Here is a 19,366-nt window from a genome sequence, read left to right on the forward strand (position 1 = left end):
AACCCCACTTTTAGCAGGTCATTTCTTATCTCAGTATTTTAATTCTATGCCTTATGTTATTGTTTACTCACAGGTTTCTTTAATCTGCTCACCTTGCCTTACCCTTCAGTCCTCTTCTCCCCACACACACCTACATCTCTCTGTTCCTGCACACGCACACACACACACACACTCACCGGCTTGCCCTGCCCCACTTCTTTCTATTTATCTCTGCCTGTACAGTTTGTGTCTGATCTGTTGACTTTCTATATCAGCAGGATGTTTTATAAAGTTGCCTAAAAAGCACAGCGTGTTTCGCATTTTTTTCAATTGATTTTTGCAACAGCAAGTGAGACGTGTAGGAGGCTTGTATTTAATGACGGAGTCTATGAAAATGATCAGAACGAATGTGGTACTGAATGATATCAACATGAACCAGATCCACTTAACAAGGTTTTTACAAAACAACTGCATAAGCAGGCATATACGTTAAACAGAAGGCTGTCTCACCCCTTTTACACCTGATATTAAAATGCAATCTGTATCTGGATAAGTTGTCCAGATCAGGAGAAGCACACGCTAACATATGGACACGCTAAGGTGTAAATGCTGCGTGATCAGAATGCGATCAGATCTGCCAGCACACATTTGGCGGTAGTCTGACTTGCATTGTGTTTGGATCGTATGTAGTGTCTGGATACAGACTGCATTTTAATGCCTGGTGTAAATGGGATGTCTCTGCGTTTCTCTGCAGAGTGTGTGCAATTGTCAGTAACTGTTAGACCCCTCTCACTATAGCAGAGCGAACTGGTGCAGGAGGGGTAGAGCAAGGGGAGATTATTTTCCACTATTCAATTGCATTGAGAGCATGTAGCATCATGCTACTCACAGACAGGTCCGCTGTCAGGAGATTGTGAGGTGAGTGAATGAGAGAGAGGCAGAGGGGCGTGAAGCTTTAAAAATAGAAAATTAATATGTAGCAGGTGATGCTGATACTGTGGCGGGCTGCCACAAATAAATGAATGTATGGGAAACTCAGAGAAAGATACGGCTGGCAGAAGCAGCGCTGCAGCAGAAACATCTGCATGGCCACCACAGGTGTGTGTGCATCACGCACAGGTACTGGCAGCAAGTGTGGCCCAGGCACAAGTCTGACCTGCAGTAAACACTGAATTAGCCCCCTGAATTAGCGCTTGTAGCTAACTGCTAATGGATTAATCTGCACACGCCAATTTGTTTACATCTGTTTTCTTTTAAAGAAGGGGTTTGGACATTTTGGGAAATACACTTAATCACCTTTCTTGCCAAGATTTAGATGAGAAAATTACCCTCTTATATCTGTGTGTGAGACATGAAACTATAGCCAACAGCTAGCTTAAGTCAGTCACTCTGAGGTTGCAGGCTACTAGCGGTGACTCCAGGAAATCACTACTCACAGACAAGAAATAGTCCAACACATAACCTCCCTTAAAACCACAAACTGTGATCTCTAAACTTTGTTTCTGTACACATTAAACAAACAACATATAACGTCTTAATAAGTGAGCGTTAGAGGTGCTGGTAGAAGTTACTTTTTTAGACAGAGCCTGGTTAACTGGTTTGCAGTATTGCCAGTCTTCATGCAAAGCTAAACTAACTGTTCCTGAACTTCAACTTCATATTGGAAGACAGATATAAGAGTAGCATTGATCTTTTCATCTCTTCACCTTGACGTTATTGATGGTCAATGTAGTCAGTTGAAGCAATAAATTCATCAGTATATGCTTCTGACACATACGTCCATGTTACTGTGAATCACCAGCCTGTAGGTGATAAATATACTCATCTAGCACATCTCCTGGCTTCCCAGTCGCAGACACTTGAAATCCAAGCTGAAAAAGCCTGTTGTATGCAGGAGGAACAACTGATTTTGCAGCAGGAGAACTCGGCTTTTGTTGTTTGTTTCAAAGATGTGGTCTACTTTTTGGTCCAATCACGTCCAAGACACCAGTCGGTGAATATTCAGCTGGAGTAATACAGGTATTGGTATTGGCATGGGAGGTTGTTGTGTTTTGAGTGTTTGTTTGTTGTTGTACAGTTCTGGATACATGCACAGGATGCATGGATATAGTGTATGTATGTGTGCATTTATATACGTGTAAAGGTGCGTCCCATTTGATATGATGGTATGGTGTATTTCCTGGTGCAACAAAGGCGTCGTCCCTAGAAAACCTCCAGTACAATCCTGTGGAAATATGCTAATGACTTTAGACTGCAAGTGGGCTTTAGTCAATGAGGCTTGAAGCGTTTTACTTTAAATTATAAACACACATACACACACACACGCACACACACAAACACACATATACAGGTTATTTCTGTATTTTTGCCACAGGCGGCGGTCTGTCCACTAACTTTAGTCACGGTGCACTTGAAAGTAACACTTTGTGCCTCAAACCATAGGCCTAGATTAACAGTGTGAAACAAGGGAACCTGTGTGTGTGTGTTTGTCTGCTTAACACACATAAAATGGTCTCGCTTAGGTAACCCAGCTGCTCCCCTTCCCACAAAAAAGTGCTGCTATTTTACCTAAGCTCTTTCACTCCAATTAACACAATTTTTAGGTGCCAGTTCAGGCATAAAAATAATTGAACCAGTCACTCCGAAGTTGAAAGTTTACAGAAAACTGACCTGGAGTGTGTGTTTGTACCTCAACAATTGTGTTTTTGTGAAAATATGAGCATCAGATTGTGTGTATTTGTGAAAAGTTAATTATTTCTAATTTATTATATGTGTATTCAAGATATGTGTGTGAGAATTTATTTTAGGGCTGCACTTAATGTTAATTCTTTAGATGATTAATCTATGATTGTTTGTTTTGATTAGTCAACAAATCTAATGACTAATTTATCAATTGTAAAAATGAACAAGACATTTGAGGACGTTGTCTTGGGCTTTGAACACTGATTGATATTTTTCACCATTTTATAGACCAAACAACTAATCGAGAGTTAGACCTGATACTCAATGAGAAATAATTGCATTTAGGCTGAGTTAACAGGTCATCTCATCGTTTTATTCCCTCTCAGGAAAACAATATAGGACATTTTAGTCTACAGAATTATAATAACATAATAGTATAATTATAATAATTTGTTCCATCATCTTTTATTTATTAGGTGACCCAAATAAACTTGGTAAATTCATGCTGCGACCGGCTGCAGCAGTTCAATGCCATGTCGAGCGTTCATAATCAATGATGTTGATCACTTTGACAAATTGTTTATTTGTTTTAGTGCTATATTATTTGTGTGTATGTGTACGACAGCCTTACAGTATAGACAGATTTACAGTGGATTTATAGCTGTCTTGACTTGGGAGAGTACCCTCCCTTTAACACTACAGGCAGGAGCTGACTGGGGGCACATCAGGTGAATAAAACTGTCTGTGAAGGAGCTCACGCTGGCACGATGCCCAGACCTAATATTGTTGGGTATCACTGTGCTGTTTATCAGTCAGCTCAAAGTGAAACTATTTATATAGTTTTTCGTGTCACTTCATTGGAGGTGGCTTCACAAGGGACGGTCCATTCATCCTTTTGTGTTTCTTTTTTTAGACGGATTTAGAGAGGGTCGGTGAGAAGGTGCAGCAGGATGTGATCCGACATGCGGCTTAAGATTCAGCCGAATTTGTGACCTGAGAATCACCTTTTATTGTGATGTATTTAGAGCAGAAATTAATAAAACTGATCCTCCACACACATCTGAAGATGAGTCACATTTGAACCCAGTGAGACCCCGAATCTCCAGTCCAGACATCATCACGAGACCTCTGACGGTGAAGCACTTGGCAAAAATCAAGGTGTTTACTGTCATTTTGAAAGCATGTGAGCAATGCAAGATCTCTGGCCTTTTGGCAAGCAGAAGAGAAATTTGATGTGTTTACCAGCGATGCATTTTAATATCAGATTTAGGTGTAATCCAGCTTAATCATATCTACTGTAGGCACAATCAGGACACAAGATGCATGTTAAAGCCAGGTGGAAAGAGAGGATTTATGGTAAGAGAAGCAGGCAGTCCTCCCTCATCATTTTTTAAAATTATATCGCCTGTTTAAAGTTATTCATCTTTGGAAAGAAACAAAATAGAGCAGCAGACGATGCTGCAGCACGAGGGCCAGAAAGTGAACTCTTGTGCTATGAGTTGTGAGGCATGGGCATTAGCCGACTTACATATTAATTACCTTCTGTTCAGGATGTAGACTGTGCTCGTATTTGTTAGGATATTCCAGGCAGTCTGTGTTGAAAGCGTGGCAGTGCAGCAGAATATGTAAAAGTGGTATTTTCATGGACGTGTGCAGTTGCATGCTGAAGCCTGGCTGGGAAAAAACAACTCCAGGGTGCATTTGTACCCCTCCACTAAATCTAATCACAATTGGACCGAGCTAGATGAAACAAGCTTAATACTGAAAAAGTAGAACAAGATGTTTCAGTTCACTGTCTGAGCTGATATCCCAGTTGCAATATTTTGTTCAAATAGATTAACTTTGGAAACTGTTCAGTTACTTTCCATTGTATTTTTCAGGTGAAAACTTAAGTGCACACACTGTAAAAAAAAATCATAATTTTAGTGAAATTTTGTTTAATGTACTAAAAATTGAGTTTTTAACTATTTATGAAACACTTTCAATTTAATGCTGGTTCTTGTTTACTTATGACCTTCATAAGCAACAAGACTGCAGACCAGAAGAGCCAATGTTTACATTTTCCTAAGTTACCTTAGCCAGCAAGTGATTTTTCTTGAGATAATTTTCTTTTTGACATTATATATTGTGGTTATGGTGGTGAAAACACAACAATTTTTGTCCACAGGATCCACCAAAATCAACAATATAACAAACAATATGAAGGTTTTTTGTAGTTGCTTTAACTAATAACCACATTTAGTTTTAATGGAAGAGTTCAAAACAAATAAAAGGCATCCTTAAAGTGAAAAAATACCAGTTTGATTGATATTCCATAGACAGCTCAATAAAAAAAAAACTCAACAAAACACAATTTATAAAATTTAAAAAACATTAAGATATCAAAAACAAAACTAGTTTGACTGATATTCCATGGAGAGCCAAAAACTCAATGATTTAGAAAAATAATTTAAAAATCTTATTGTTGTAATTTGTTTGCAATTTTTGTTGGACCATTTTTACTTCTTCCTTCTTTTGACCTTTTCCTCTTGAAAAATTACTAATTGATCAATTATCAAAATTGTTAGCGAGTCCTTTAATAATTGATTAATAATTGACTAATTGACGGTATGCAATTTTCACGGTATTATAACTGTCTCTGACAATATCATGCTGTCATTATTATTATTAATAGTAGTAGTAGTAGTAGTACTAATAGTAGTAGTAGTAGTAGTAGTAGTAGTAGTAGTAGTACAGTCAGTACAGCCTTTCCCGAGCCTAGGGTAATGACCCAAAATGGGTTGCAGACCTGTTTTTATTGGGTTGCAAATTGGCAGAGTAACAGTGGTCTGATAAGTGAATTCATTTTCCTAATTAGTCAGAATCCTCAGTAATCACAGCTCAAAAATTTACAAACTGGACAGACCTTTTCAAGCAAAGCAAGTCAAAAGCATTCTTTTTTGAAACTTGATATAAATTTGAAATGTTTTTTTTTATATTCACTAATACAGAACCACAGAAAATGTATGTGTGAGGATATATATATTTTCACTGCAGCTCTACTTCTGCAGTCGGGTATATTTTCACCTAAAGCTGAGAAGCCTCTAGAAGCCAGTTACAGGATTTTCAGCTGGAGCAAGGTTTTATTTTTTTTTTTTTTTCAGTTGATCTTGTGGTACCTCAGTAGCTCTGATTGTGCACTGATGTGGCAGGAGCCATTTACAATCACATTTAGCGTTCAGAATTAGACGCAGTTGCACAACACTGACACACACGTCTCGTTTTCCAACCAGAAAGAGTGACTGGTTGAGGCGTGTAAACAGAACTGTTAGTGTAGCAGAGGAAATGGAAAAAGAGGAAGAGGAAGGTGATGATCCTCGATCTCTGAAACACAGTTAGAAATCCTTACTCTTCCGTGAAACCATCCTTTGACGTCTGCCCCCTTCAAGACTTCACAAGTCATAAATGTGACATGGTGCATTCAAGTGTCTTTGTTTGGAAGTAATACCAAAAAACACACGGTGGCAAAAATATGTTGTTTTGTCAGCAGCAGTAAAGTTCACCTTCACCTTTCACCTGAAAGAGCCCTTTGTTCACAGGAGACATTTTAACCTGTCTCAGAAGGAAAATCACCGTAACAATGGCTCTTTTCTGTCCAGGTGTCCCAGTAAGACATGACTGTGAGCCAGCAACTATTTTGACAGGAAATAGCACTTAAACACAGGTGTTATCAGTGAAGCTAATTAAAGTTCAGTTCCACTCAGGTCAAACAGTCAGGATGCTGCCATTGAGCATGTTGACTCACTACTACACTAAAAGTAACAGGACCTTAATCAGTATAAGGGCAGTCATGATATCAGATTTTCACTACAAGATTATTGTGGCCAAAAGAATTCCACACTAACAATATTATCACCATATTTATAGAAAAAAATGCTATTATTAATTCATCTTTAAGTGTGTTTATTGTGTTTTTTTTTCTTCTTTGGCAAATGAATTACACTCTCCCTCTTAAACATATTGTAAGAGGATACAGTATGTTTAAGAGGTATGGGATTATATACATTATAGTATCATAAGTGTACTGTTATTAAATTTTTTAAATGTCATGGTTACAGTAACACACTTGTTTACCCTCCTATTTCATATCGATGTGGCTGGCATGAGAAAAAAAGAACAGTGGAATTTAATCCACTTAATTTGACTAAATCTGAATTCTGAATAATAGCTGCTTGACACAGCGAGACCTTTCTGTGGCGGCTTTTGTCGCTAGTCGCTGAAGCAAAATAAATAAATAAATAAATGAATAAAAACACGCCACTTCAACTTTAGCAAGACTCCTGTTGAACAGTTGCCCTTGAGAAGTCGTCCTCTCTCCTTTACAGGAATGTGCCACAAATTTCACTTAATTGTAATTTAATAAAAAGACCAGCGTCAGCACTCAATTGAAAAAGGTAATTATGAAAACTTGTAGCCGGTGACCATCTCAGTGCATACCGATGTTGTTTTTTAATTTAGATAACTGTGCCATGTGATTAAACTGTAGAGCTGGTTTTATAGAGTGCATGAGTAATAGTGAAATGTTTCACACCATTTGAAATAGTATAACGTGGCAATTTGTAAACTTTCATTAAGTTAATGTCGAACTTTGAAATTGCAAATGGCATTCAGCTGACAACTAAGTTATGCAAACTCGACTTGATTAATCATTTTGAGTCATTTTTTAACAAAAAAAAGTGCAAAGTCCCTGATTTCAGCTTCTTAGATGTTAATATTTGCTATTTGTTATGTGACAGTAAACTGAAAAAACAAGACATTTTCCCACATTTATGGACCAGACAACTGTTAATCGATTAGTCAAGAAAATCAACAGACTAATTGATGATGGAAATAATCATTAGTTGCAGCCCTCTTAGGCATCAACTTCAATTCTACCCTAAAAGCTATAGTTTTGTTGTCAGAGATGCCAGTGTTTCAACTTAACATGACATATCATGGTCATTTTATGATCTATTACAGTAAATATATTACAGACTTCTCCTTTAATTGCATAAAATGAAGAGCCATATTACAATATGACTACTTTAAGCATATGACTACTGTAAGGATCCAGCACCTGAGCAAAGAGCGGGCTGGGTGAAGTGGATTTCATCCTGCCTGTTACATTAACTTAAAATGCTTCACAGTTTAATTCAGCATGTGGCTCAAATGATAATAATGACACATTAGAATCTGTCTGTCCGATCGATGGCATTTCACTCCCGGTGGGCTTTCTTGATATGACTGGCCTATTTGAAAGGACCCGTCCCCAGGGGAGCCAGCTCAAGAGGACAGGAGAGGACTGACAGACAGGACACACATACACTTGTTCTCTGGCTGACATACATTTATTTGCGTGCTGGTACATATACAATCCAAATGCTCCAAGTGAGATATACTTGTGCTTACGGTCATTCAAATGTACACACTCTATTTCTCTCTTTCTCCGTCTTTCTCTCTCTTATACACACACACACACACACACTCAGCGGGAGGTGAGTGGCGTGGCTTGGAGATAAGGCCGCTATCAGACTTTCATCGGGGACGGCTGCACTCTCATCTGTCACAGCGGCCTTTTTCGCTATCAGCGCCATCAGCTCTCCTTCCGCCTGCTCTTCTCTCAGTCCTCTTCCTGTCTTTGTTATATTATGTTTGACCCTACAGACTCACCGGAGTTATAGGAAGGAACAATGTATTATTTCTTCTTTGTATGTGACGGCAGTGCACTTGTGTTTTAGTACTTTGTCAGCAGCTGTTTACCCCTGGAGGATTTGTCAGCTACTAAAAAAGTCATTCAGAGTGCAACCAAGGATATTGACACATTCAGGTGTGGGTTTAACGCTACTTTACCGTGCATATGGAGAGTTTGGGTTGGATTCAGACCTGTAATACAGCAGTACTATTAAAAAAATGAGAGTCCAAACGTGAATGAGGCATCTTGAAGCATTCTTGTCAGTATGGATGATCGCCTTCTTCCTCGTCTCTCACATTCACACTGTTGATCCCAGACTCACTGACTGCTCTCACCGATACTGCGATAAAGAATATTAGCCCTGTCACTGAGAGGAAAACAGTGCCATCACTGTGTTTTATAACTCCATGGCTTCCCGTATCAGCTTAAGAAAACACATAAAAAAACAAAAACCTCAACCTGTTGTAGTTGCAAACAAACAAACTTAAATAAGGGGACTGAAGGGAATCATTCAGTATATTGATATTTGCAGAGGTGGCAAAAGTACACACATTCTTTACTCAAGTAAGTATCTGTACTGACAGATGGAAATGAAAAAGCACAAGTTCTGAAATATACTCAAAGTACAAAAGTAGCTCTCTGAAAGATATTAATACTGGCTGTGTCTGTGCAAAGCTGACTGAACCTCACCTTTTCTCCATCGTCAAATCTCTGTCTCTTGTCTATTTTGACTTGTTAAGCTTGTCATATGTAATATGCACGGATGGACACAGCAAGGCATTGTCTTTCTGTGTATAAAATAAGTATTTGTACTTTGTTACTTCTCACTTCTGAATATTTGTGTAATGTCACACTGCATTTTGTGACTTTTATGTTTTTCACAGGGGATTTGTTGGCTTTAGGGATGTTCCTGGTGTCTAATTTCCCTGTCAATTTAATAGAAATTTCAATTTAGACCAGTCAGCTAGTCTAAAAGCAAAAAAAACACTCAGAAAACTTTTATCAATCAATAAAGTTAAACATTGTCAGAAGAATATTACATATAAAGAGCCATTTGAGAGAGTATAAACAGCCATTTTACAGACTATTGCAGGTATTTCTGTTTATCATTATCATTTAGTCAACTAATTGTTCGCATTCTTAGTTCAATTGTTGTATTTTGGGGTTCGGTGCAAATCAGTGCCATTTGGTTTAGAAAAGAAAAGTTACAAATAGGACATAGAGCATTTTTACTTTCATAGAATAGATTTTCTTATTACAGAAATGCTAGAATTTGGACCCCTGTTTGTTTGCCTCTTGGAATGTGCACCCCATGTGCTGGGACTGGATCCTCATCGTGGTAGTTCAGGTTCAGTTCTAACCCATGGCCCCTTGCTTGCATGTTGCCCCCCCCCGTTTATCTTTGCCTGTCTTATCACAATAAAGGCAAAAGGCCAAAAAACTAATCTGAAAAACGAGAAGTGTTTGGAAATTAAATTAAAGCCTGCAACGTCAAGCAGAGGAGGGTGTAGGGTGGTGGTACAATTTAAAGCATTTCTTGAAGAGATGCGATTTCAATTTGCTGCTCAAGATTGGGAATGACAGTCCTGTGGATTTGGAAGGTCATTCCAACAGCGGAGAGCCTGTTGGGAAAACAGAGACGAACATTTGCTTTTATTTATTGCAGCAGTAAATAAAGGAGCAGACAGAAATAAGACAGGGGAGGACTAAAAACTAACACAAAGCTTCAGAGCTGCCCAGAAAATATCTAATGAAATATCCAACCAAAACTGAATTCGATAAACTCTGCTAACAACCCTGCAGTGTTAAAGTAAATCTGAACCTGATTCTTTTCTTTTGAATCTCTCTTCAAGCAATAGAGTCAACTTAACACTAGAGCTGCAATGATTAATTGATTATGAATCGATTATTAAATTAATTGCCAACTGTTTTGATAAGTGATTAATTGGTTTAAGTAATTTTTTAAAGAAAAAAATTCTAAATTCTCTGATTTCAGCTTCTTAAATGTGAATATTTTCTGGTTTCTTTAACCCTACATTGAATATCTTTTTTTGCTGTTGGCAAAACAAGACATTTAACGATGTCATCTTCTGTTTTGAGAAACTCTGATTAACATTTTTCACTATTAACTGACATTTAACTAATTGACTTATTTAATTAATTGACTAATTGACTAATCAGTTAATGGAGAAAATAATTGAGAGATTAATCAACGACTATGTAACACAGTTGCTCAGTAAAAAATTCATCACTCTTTTAAATCACTTTTGAGCTGGGACATCTTGCCAAATATTTTCATTGTCTTTTTATTATTGAATTCTTTGTTAGGCCCCAATTGTTTCTGAACTGTAAATGGTTTATGGACGGTAGTGTAGCAGAAATGTCGATGTGGCAGTGCTCTGTCATAACACATGCACAGTCTACAGGCAGAGAGTAATCTGAATATGAATGAGTGTGAGAATAGACATGCATATAATTTCTTAGACACACGCAAACTTGGTGCTGGAGTAGGAAAACTGCAACTCTAAACAGATGTCCTCACAAGAAATGTGTGTCCTTTATGTATACTCAGGTGTTCAGACTCTCCAAAGTAATTTCTCTGCATAAACACACTAACACTTAAACACACAGAGTCACTTTCACGCTCTGATGATACCAGCTGCTGGGCATTGCTGTCTTACCTGTGTCTTATCGTACATTAGACCTGATATAACGGTGTGTTAAGCTTTGATGGTGCTCAGGAAGAAGTATTAGGTTTGATATAATGTGCCGGAGCAACAGAAGCGTAGCGCTGCCAGTATTGTAGTGTAAGAACCCACCGAGCCCGCTGTAAGAGATGATTAATACACTCTTTGAAGTCTTACCGCTTGCAGAAATAATCCGTTTACAATGGCTCTGATGTGTGTGTGTGCCTCTGTGTGTGTGTCCATTCCAGTGGAGTTCAAGAAACTGGACCTAGCCTCCTTGCAGTCTGTTCGTCAATTTGTCCAGAGCTTCAAGGAGCGGGACCTGCCGCTGAACATCTTGGTCAATAATGGTGAGTGATGGAGATGTCATGCTCTGGCCATGTGTGAGCTGTATGCAGAACATGTAGAGAAGTCCACCCAGTATTAAAGTGGAAATCCTCTGTGCAGCAGTGTAATTTAGATGCTGTCACCTGACTGAATTTAAAAGGATTTAAATGCATTAAACTTAGCTTAATCTTTTACATACAGTAAGTTTCAGCATTTTTGCAAGTATTGTAAGAAAATCAGTGTGTTTTGCACGAGCTTCATCAAGTTGACTCATCAATTAGTGTAGTGTTTCTTAACCTCTTATGTCTGTATTTACATATGTACCCCCACAACCCTAAAGTGACCCCTGTTTGACACCACAAACCATCCTCCAAATGTGTGCTATTGAACTGCTTTTAACAACAAATGTTGTTTAACGTCATTAGTGATGAGTGTTAACCATATCCAGATTGTATCCAGATTCATTTTAAAATGTTGCAAAAAAGCACATGAACTTAGATTTTTGCAATTTTCAGATCCAAGCCACATTTGGAAATGGTTTGAAATGTGACAAACAGGTTTCTAGAGATGCGTCTCAGTCCACGGGAGTTTTTCCTCACTCTTTAGGGTAGGGCCTACAGGACAGGGTGTGTCGCACAGATTACCACATCTACACACATCACATTTTTAGCTGTATAAATAAAATTTTATTTGATTTGAAATCTGATTTCAGTGTTTTTTGCATTGTTCCCAATGCAAAGTCTTGGAATTGCCAATGTTGGGTCAAATTTGCAATCACCACCACTTTAAGTGACAGCAGCTGGATGTTTCCATCTGAGCATTTATCCATTACTTTTAGCCATCTATGTAGTTAACTAGTTCGCAGACAGTCTCGATCTCAGCACATGTTCAGGCCACAGGTGGGATCTGTCCCCTTACATTCATCTGGTTTATTTGATAGAAAAAAGAAGTTGTTGCCTGCCAAATGTTTCTAGCCATAAACACAGTTCATAGAAAAACAGAAGATCAACCTGTTCCTAAAACTAAAAGGAGTAAAGTGTTGTTTTTCAGTAATAATAAACACTTACTGAGATATTGTGCACCAGTTTAAACGTGGAGTCTTTAATCCACCCATTTCGTGTTTACATTATACTGTATATGGCTGCAGCCAAACTGCAACAGAAGCAGCACATCAGCTAAAGGTCCTGTATGAATATATCATAAAGACCACATATAATGAGCTCTGTGTTGAACACGGCAGGCGCAGTGCAGACCCCTAATGTACAGGATATTTATTTTATTCGACATGCCACTAATGACCCAATTAGCCTCTCAAAACACACACCAACAAACTATGAAACTGCACAGGCTTTTTAAATCACTTAGACTCACCCAACCAGTGTTCTCTGTAGTTTACTCTTTTATAACGCAGGAGAAATCTTTGAAAACGTGAGTTGGATAATTGGTTCCACTGATGAGACTTCTAAAGCTAAAAAAGTCTGGATGATGTTGGAGCACTGACTCGATACTGTCTGCTGATAAAGTAGGCTGTCTGTCCCCTGACTCAAATGCAAGAAAAGTACTCTGTCTCCTCTGGTGACAGGTGGAGTTGGTGAAAGTTCTTGGATGTTAAAATTGTATTGGTAATGGATTGCTTATTTGGAATCACAACTAAATAACTGAGTGCTTGAACTGCAAAACTGATATGTCGTGTTGCTTATTACAACAAAAAGTAATCCAGGTGCTCTAATGAGTTTCTTTTTAGTGCATAACTCCCAACACTGGTTCTTAAGCATGAAGTTTGGAAAACACTGAAACTTCAAACACTGAAATGTATTTCTCTGTGCTTTGAACGTTTGTGTGCATCAAGCGGGTGTCATGCTGGTTCCCGAGCGCCGTACTGACGATGGATTTGAGCAGCACTTTGGTGTGAACTACCTAGGCCACTTCCTGTTGACCTGGCTGCTCCTCGACACACTGAAGGATTCTGGGAAATGTGGCCACTTCTCCCGCGTGGTCAACGTGTCCTCCTCTGCCCACCGAGTCGGCGAGATCAGGCTAAATGACCTAAACAGCTGGTAGGCACACAAACACACACACACATTTATAAAAAGAGTTGAAAGAACATTTCATCATTACCTAAGGGATTATAGTTTATTTTAGCTGGGATCTTATTTTTGTACTTTTGGCAATAATTCCTATTAGTAATAATAATATTGTTATCAAAAACATAATTGATGGCATCTGGGAACACAGACAGTACATCATTCAAACATGCAAAAAACTACAACATACAAAAATATTCCATAGATGTATTAAACAGAAATTATCACATAAATTAGTTGTTAAAATTTCAAGCCCCAACTCAACAGACTCGCCTGCACTTCCTCTGTGCTGGCATCACCAACACAAGTGTCTAATTTTCTGTTGGCATTAGGTGGGCGACTGTTGGCTTCAGTTGGCTCAGTCTCTTTCCAGCTAGCAGGACTGCTGTCCAGAGGCATTAGAAGCCTGAATATCTTCATTGTGTTGTTACACTACCTCAGCCAGTATTAATACAGAGGAAAGCTGTAGCCAGATTTTACTTGAAGAATAAAACACAACCAAAAGCTGACAGTTGTGAAGTCCCAAAATGTAATTGCCCTCGGGGCTCCAGACTGACTTTTTCCTACTAGTAGCACTGGTGTTCCCTACTGGAAATTTTAGGAGCACCAGCACAAAATTAAAGAGCCCCACTAAAATTGAGCTGCTTTTCTCCCTTGTGCCCTGATGCTCCAGTGCTCCCATTACAATCCTCTCTGCATTAAACCAGTTCGCTCCATCTGTAGGCCTATACAGATCAGAATGAAGTGTAACCAAACTGATTTTTTTAATTATAATATTTTATATTGAATCTTAAAATAAATATTAACATAAATCAGAAATTTAAAATGTAGAAAATAATGGATGGTAATTAGCCCAGCCATTTCATTCGTTTTGAATTCAGTATTTAATTCAAGTCAGTGTCAGTCCATTGCTTTCCATGTGGCGTTAGTCCAGATTTGTGACTAAACATTGACCGAGAGACTAGATAATCATGATCTTGTTTTAATAATATGTATGCCAGAAGTTGCCACTGGAAAGTGCAAGATTCATTTTGTGCACGCGCCAATGAACGCATGTTCAAGTACAATGCCGAGCTGTGGTTTATAAACGCTGTGTATGAAAACTAATAAAACTATCACTTTCACATTTGTCAGGCAGAAAATCACACAACACAGAGAGCAAGACACAGACAGGCAGAGAAATGCACTGCCAGACAGACAGACAGGGAGAGAGAGGGAGAGAGAGAGAGATGCACCGCAAGCGAGCATATCAACTTAATGTTACTGTTATTTGCCAACATCAAACTTGTAGAGCAGAGAGCACACATTTACCTGACTGCTGTGCCTGCAACTCAGTCTCATTTTTCTCTTTTCACGACCAGAATTATAGTTCTGCTTTGACCTTTCATCTAAGTTGTAAACATTGATTGACACTAGGTTTGACAACAGGGGTGAGATGGCACCCTACAGTACTTGCACAGTGAGCGCACAGGGCCGCTCAGCTCTGTATACACACACAAACACCCACTCACTCTGGTATTTCACATGATATATGGTGATTATTCTGAAAAACTAGGTCTATTTGCAAGTCGCACTGGTGCTTTTAGTCGTAAAATATAGGCACACTGTCTTCAAAAATGGTCAAAAAATATGACTAAATAGTCGCAGTCTTGAGCCTTGGCCTTATAGCTAACTGACAAACTCACCTGCTGTCAGGGAAAGAACAGATACAGCAACTGCATACGTTTTAACTTCTCAGACTTGTCAGTATTTTCAACACAAAGAGAGGGAAGTATATGCTCTGAGAGTGTATGTGAGGTTTTACATTTTATGCTTGTACCACCTGTGAGCTGTATAAATAAATAAAATGGAACGTCATTATCTTCAAGTGTATAATAAATATTCTAACAGTCTAGTCTTGTCTCACAGATGTCTGTGTTTCAGTGGAGCTACCTTTGTATATGCTATCAGTATAGTCTGTCCTTCAGTGTTTTAAACAATAATCAGCAGATATGTAAATGGATGACACCAATGCAATATTTAAAAGACTCTGCAGGTTGAGAACGTGAACTGTAAACCCTGTAACAGGCACATGCATTCACCAGCAGCAGATTTTTACAAAGATAAAAAACTGCATGTGTACATCTGCAGGTCTGCACTGCTGTTGCTGTTACTGCTGCTGCAGATAGATGGCACAAGTTGGACTGGAACTGCGGTTCCTGAGTTGTGGACCTTTGTGAGTTTCTCCCACTGCGGTTCTGCAGTCGAATGATGTTGTCTGGGACTGGTTTCAGATGCGTCACATCAATGACACTGTGTGTCCTTGTTTGCCAAATGTGCCCATTGAGCAGGAGAATTCAGTGAGGTCTTGTAAAGTTTCCACTGTAAGAGGAATTTGTCCTTGTTCAGCAGAAAAACTTGCGTAAAAAATGTTGCGTATTGAGGCGACAGATGATTGGAATGAAATGAACAAAACTGAGAAGTGCAACAGTTTACTTTCTTTTTATCCTTGTTTTATTTAAACAGAGGCATATTTAATGGTTGTAGAAGAAATAAACACTGTTTATTGCTTTCTCTCTCTCTTCAGCCAGTGTTATTCAGCCCATGCTGCTTATTGTCACAGTAAGCTCGCCCAGCTGTTATTTAGTTCCCACCTCCACCAGGAGCTGCAGCGTGGAGGTTCCCCACTGAGTTCATCTGCTGTGGATCCTGGCATGGTGGATACTGCTCTCTATCGCCACCTCTGGACACCCTTCCACCTGGCACAGAGCGTCATCGCTCGTCTGCTTTTCAGGGTAAAACACTTTAATCTGCTTCATTCACACAGAGGCCAAGTTTGATTTATGTCATCCTGCAAAGTAGATATGATAGAAACACTGAACTACACTTTATAATCATCTTTAAAATGTAAAGCTTTAGGTTGAACATTTTAACTAAACACTTTTTTCTCCAGTAGTTTTCCTGTTCTACAGTACACTACACAGGGAAACCCCATCAGATGTATAATGTAAATCAAATATGGCTGACGTGTGGATTCAGTAATTATCTTTTTCTTCTTTACCACTGGGGGAAAGATTTTCCCTCTCCGTTCACAGTACTTTGTCTCTAATCCTTTGATTTACCCTTGACTTATTTTACTTTATGGTTACAGTCATTTTAAGGACACCGAGGCCTTAATCTCAGTTTCTTTAGCTTTTTCCCTGATCCCCTAAACTGCAGTTAATTCTGCTGTTGTCCTTGCTAGGGCTCTGTAAGCTAAATGACTGGAATGTAAATGCCTAGAAGGTAAAATGTAGAATCTAAATGTGTTTTCTCAAGGTTTGTGAGAAATTTGCAAACCAAAACATCTGCGCTCCAAATCTTAAAGCACATATCAAGAACCAAACTGCTCGTTAACTCAGTATGTCAAGTCGAAATCTTTGATTTCTGCAGCAGAAATATCCAGTAAATAAAGGTTCAGTTTTTTTTCCTACTAACAAACACTCTGCTTGCCTTTTTAAAGACAGTAACTTTGCAGTCTGCATGGTTTGTCCTCCTGGAAAGACGCTGCTTAAAACGTCTTCAAGGAACTCACAGTGACCTGAAACAACAAACTCGAGTGCAGACATTGTTCAGGATTTTATTTTACAAGATCAAACACAGACACTGATGCATGCGCGCACACACAAATACACAGCCCATCCACATCGCTGAGAGTGGAAGTGATGCTAAAATCAAGGCAGGCTGTTCGCTGTGTGTTACATTTTAAAACACGTCTTGCATAGCTTAAAGCGCTGGCCGCAAGCTGCTGTTAATGTCCCTGGGATTTAATGGAAGGAGACGTGTGTGCGTGTTTGAGCCAAAAACTGCAATTGTCACAGGCATTTGCCTCCGAGCACAACCTTTGGGATGGTTCTGCCCCACATACGCAAACACATTAACCACACACACTCATGCATGTAGTCATTAACACACACACACACACACACACACAGACACACACACATAAAGTGTGATTCTCGCCTGTTCCAACACCTTTATCTCAAGCCATAACATTTAGGTGCATGCAGAGCTAAAGGCTAGATGATGAACAGAAAAACAAAGAAAAATAAAAAGACAGAGAATAATTTATTAATCCTAAATCACAACACATACAAGGGCAATTGAGGTACATGAGGAATGAATTATAGCTAAGTCATAAATAATACTAAACTGAAATGTCTAACCAGAAAGGTAAGAATTAGAACCATACTCACAAAATATAGTGGTGCCTGGTAATACCCTGTACATTGTAATGGGTGTAATATGCATGTACATTTCGCAAATTTACAAAATAATACAGAATATATTGATGTTTTGTATTGCTAGTCAGGCTGATTCAGTGGAATTGCACAAATGAGTTTTTAGAGTAACTACACAACAAGGCCTGACTGGAGATTTGAACACATATTTTTTGCAGTGATCCCTCAAAGGTGGTTCACAGGTGGCAGGATTTTTTTTTTACAGTTTATGAACTGTAAATACATAAATTCTTTTGTCCAAAATGATATTAGGGCTCTGAAACAGTAAACTTTCACTGGTATTTTTAATAACAATAGAGCAAAATAGATGTATATATTAAACTGGAAAAAATTTAAAGTATATGTAGAATGCTGCCTAGTATGGGCATTAATATTGATTATTGCTGTCATTTCAAATTAAATTTGACCAATCAAGATGATTCAAGGATCCAAAGCTTTATTTTTTCTATACACAACTAATGTATGTAGTGGAATGTAATGTGGTATGTTCCTAAGGTTGTTCTAAAAAACTAACATGATAAAAATGGATCAAACAGAAAAGATTCAAAACTTGAGAATATATGCTAAAAATGTATAGGGTCTGTATGTGCATATGTCAAATGACAATTGTGCAGAGTAATTTTAACAATACTTTTAACAATACTACTTTTTACACATGCAAAAGATACAAATTAATTCATAAACAACATAAAATGTGATGGAGAGGGGCTTGATCAGGACCAGCTCCAGTATACAACTCAATCAGTCACTTTATTTGAACAGACACTGATGGTTTTAGACTAGAAATAACAGAGATGCAAGGCACTCAGAATTGCAGTGCTTTTAATAAGTCGATAAAACCTGCAACAACAGCTTTACGCAGCACAATGCAATCAATATTCGGGTGAAGCAGTCCTTGTAATTAGTGAATATTGTAGAGGAAAAAAATGCAGTATTCTTTGCAAGCAAAACGGTAAAGTCAGATACAACAGGTGAGGTGAAATGAGTGGCCTGTTTGTTTCCTTTTTTATTATTAAGACAAAACAATACCTGATTCGTACAGACATACATGAGGGGTGTCGAGGTGGAGACGCCACCGGCCCTGTCCTCCAGCCTGGCACCCTCACAAAAGGTCTGAGAGCACAGAGCAATACCCTGTACAGAACATATCAGAACAAACCATCAGCAGACTCATAACACTGCAGCCAACAAATCACGAAGGCACATGTGCATCACAGATTCAGGACCCCGGTCTCATTTCACGAACAAGGAAAACACATAACAGCTACACAAACTACTGAAAACACCATCTGATATGAAGGATATTCGGAGATGACCTGATTAGAGTCTGTGAGTCCGCCGTTCTGCTCCTGAAGAGCTGCTGCTGCTTGATCCATTGATATCAAATCCAAATAATCTTGAAACCAGGTCAAAACATTTTGGTTTCCTCAGTTTCTCAAACAAATATGGACCTCTTTACTGAGAAACATGCTCGATCAGTTAACTCTCTGCATAACTCGCGATGTTATCAGCATCATTTAAATTTGCAGTTCATTTAATTCAATAATATTGCCATCAGAAAGCAATTGACACAATTTAGTTATATTTTTCTGCTGCCAAATCTTTTTAAAAATCGATTTCCACGCAGCTGTAAAGAGT

General features: G+C 38.5%; 1 protein-coding gene across 1 annotated transcript in view; it reads left to right on the plus strand.

Moving 5' to 3' along the window:
• LOC146323114 (polyprenol dehydrogenase) overlaps positions 1-19,366 on the plus strand; it is a 50,498-nt gene that overhangs the window by 23,864 nt on the left and 7,268 nt on the right. Inside the window, exons 4-6 of the mRNA XM_084725359.1 lie at positions 11,307-11,408; positions 13,235-13,442; positions 16,036-16,243. Coding sequence (XP_084581485.1) covers positions 11,307-11,408; positions 13,235-13,442; positions 16,036-16,243 — 518 coding nt within the window. The remainder of the gene's footprint in view (positions 1-11,306; positions 11,409-13,234; positions 13,443-16,035; positions 16,244-19,366) is intronic.

Source organism: Lutjanus erythropterus, chromosome 8 (assembly GCF_056507025.1).
Source record: "Lutjanus erythropterus isolate fLutEry1 chromosome 8, fLutEry1.hap2, whole genome shotgun sequence".
Lineage (NCBI taxonomy): Eukaryota > Metazoa > Chordata > Actinopteri > Lutjaniformes > Lutjanidae > Lutjanus > Lutjanus erythropterus.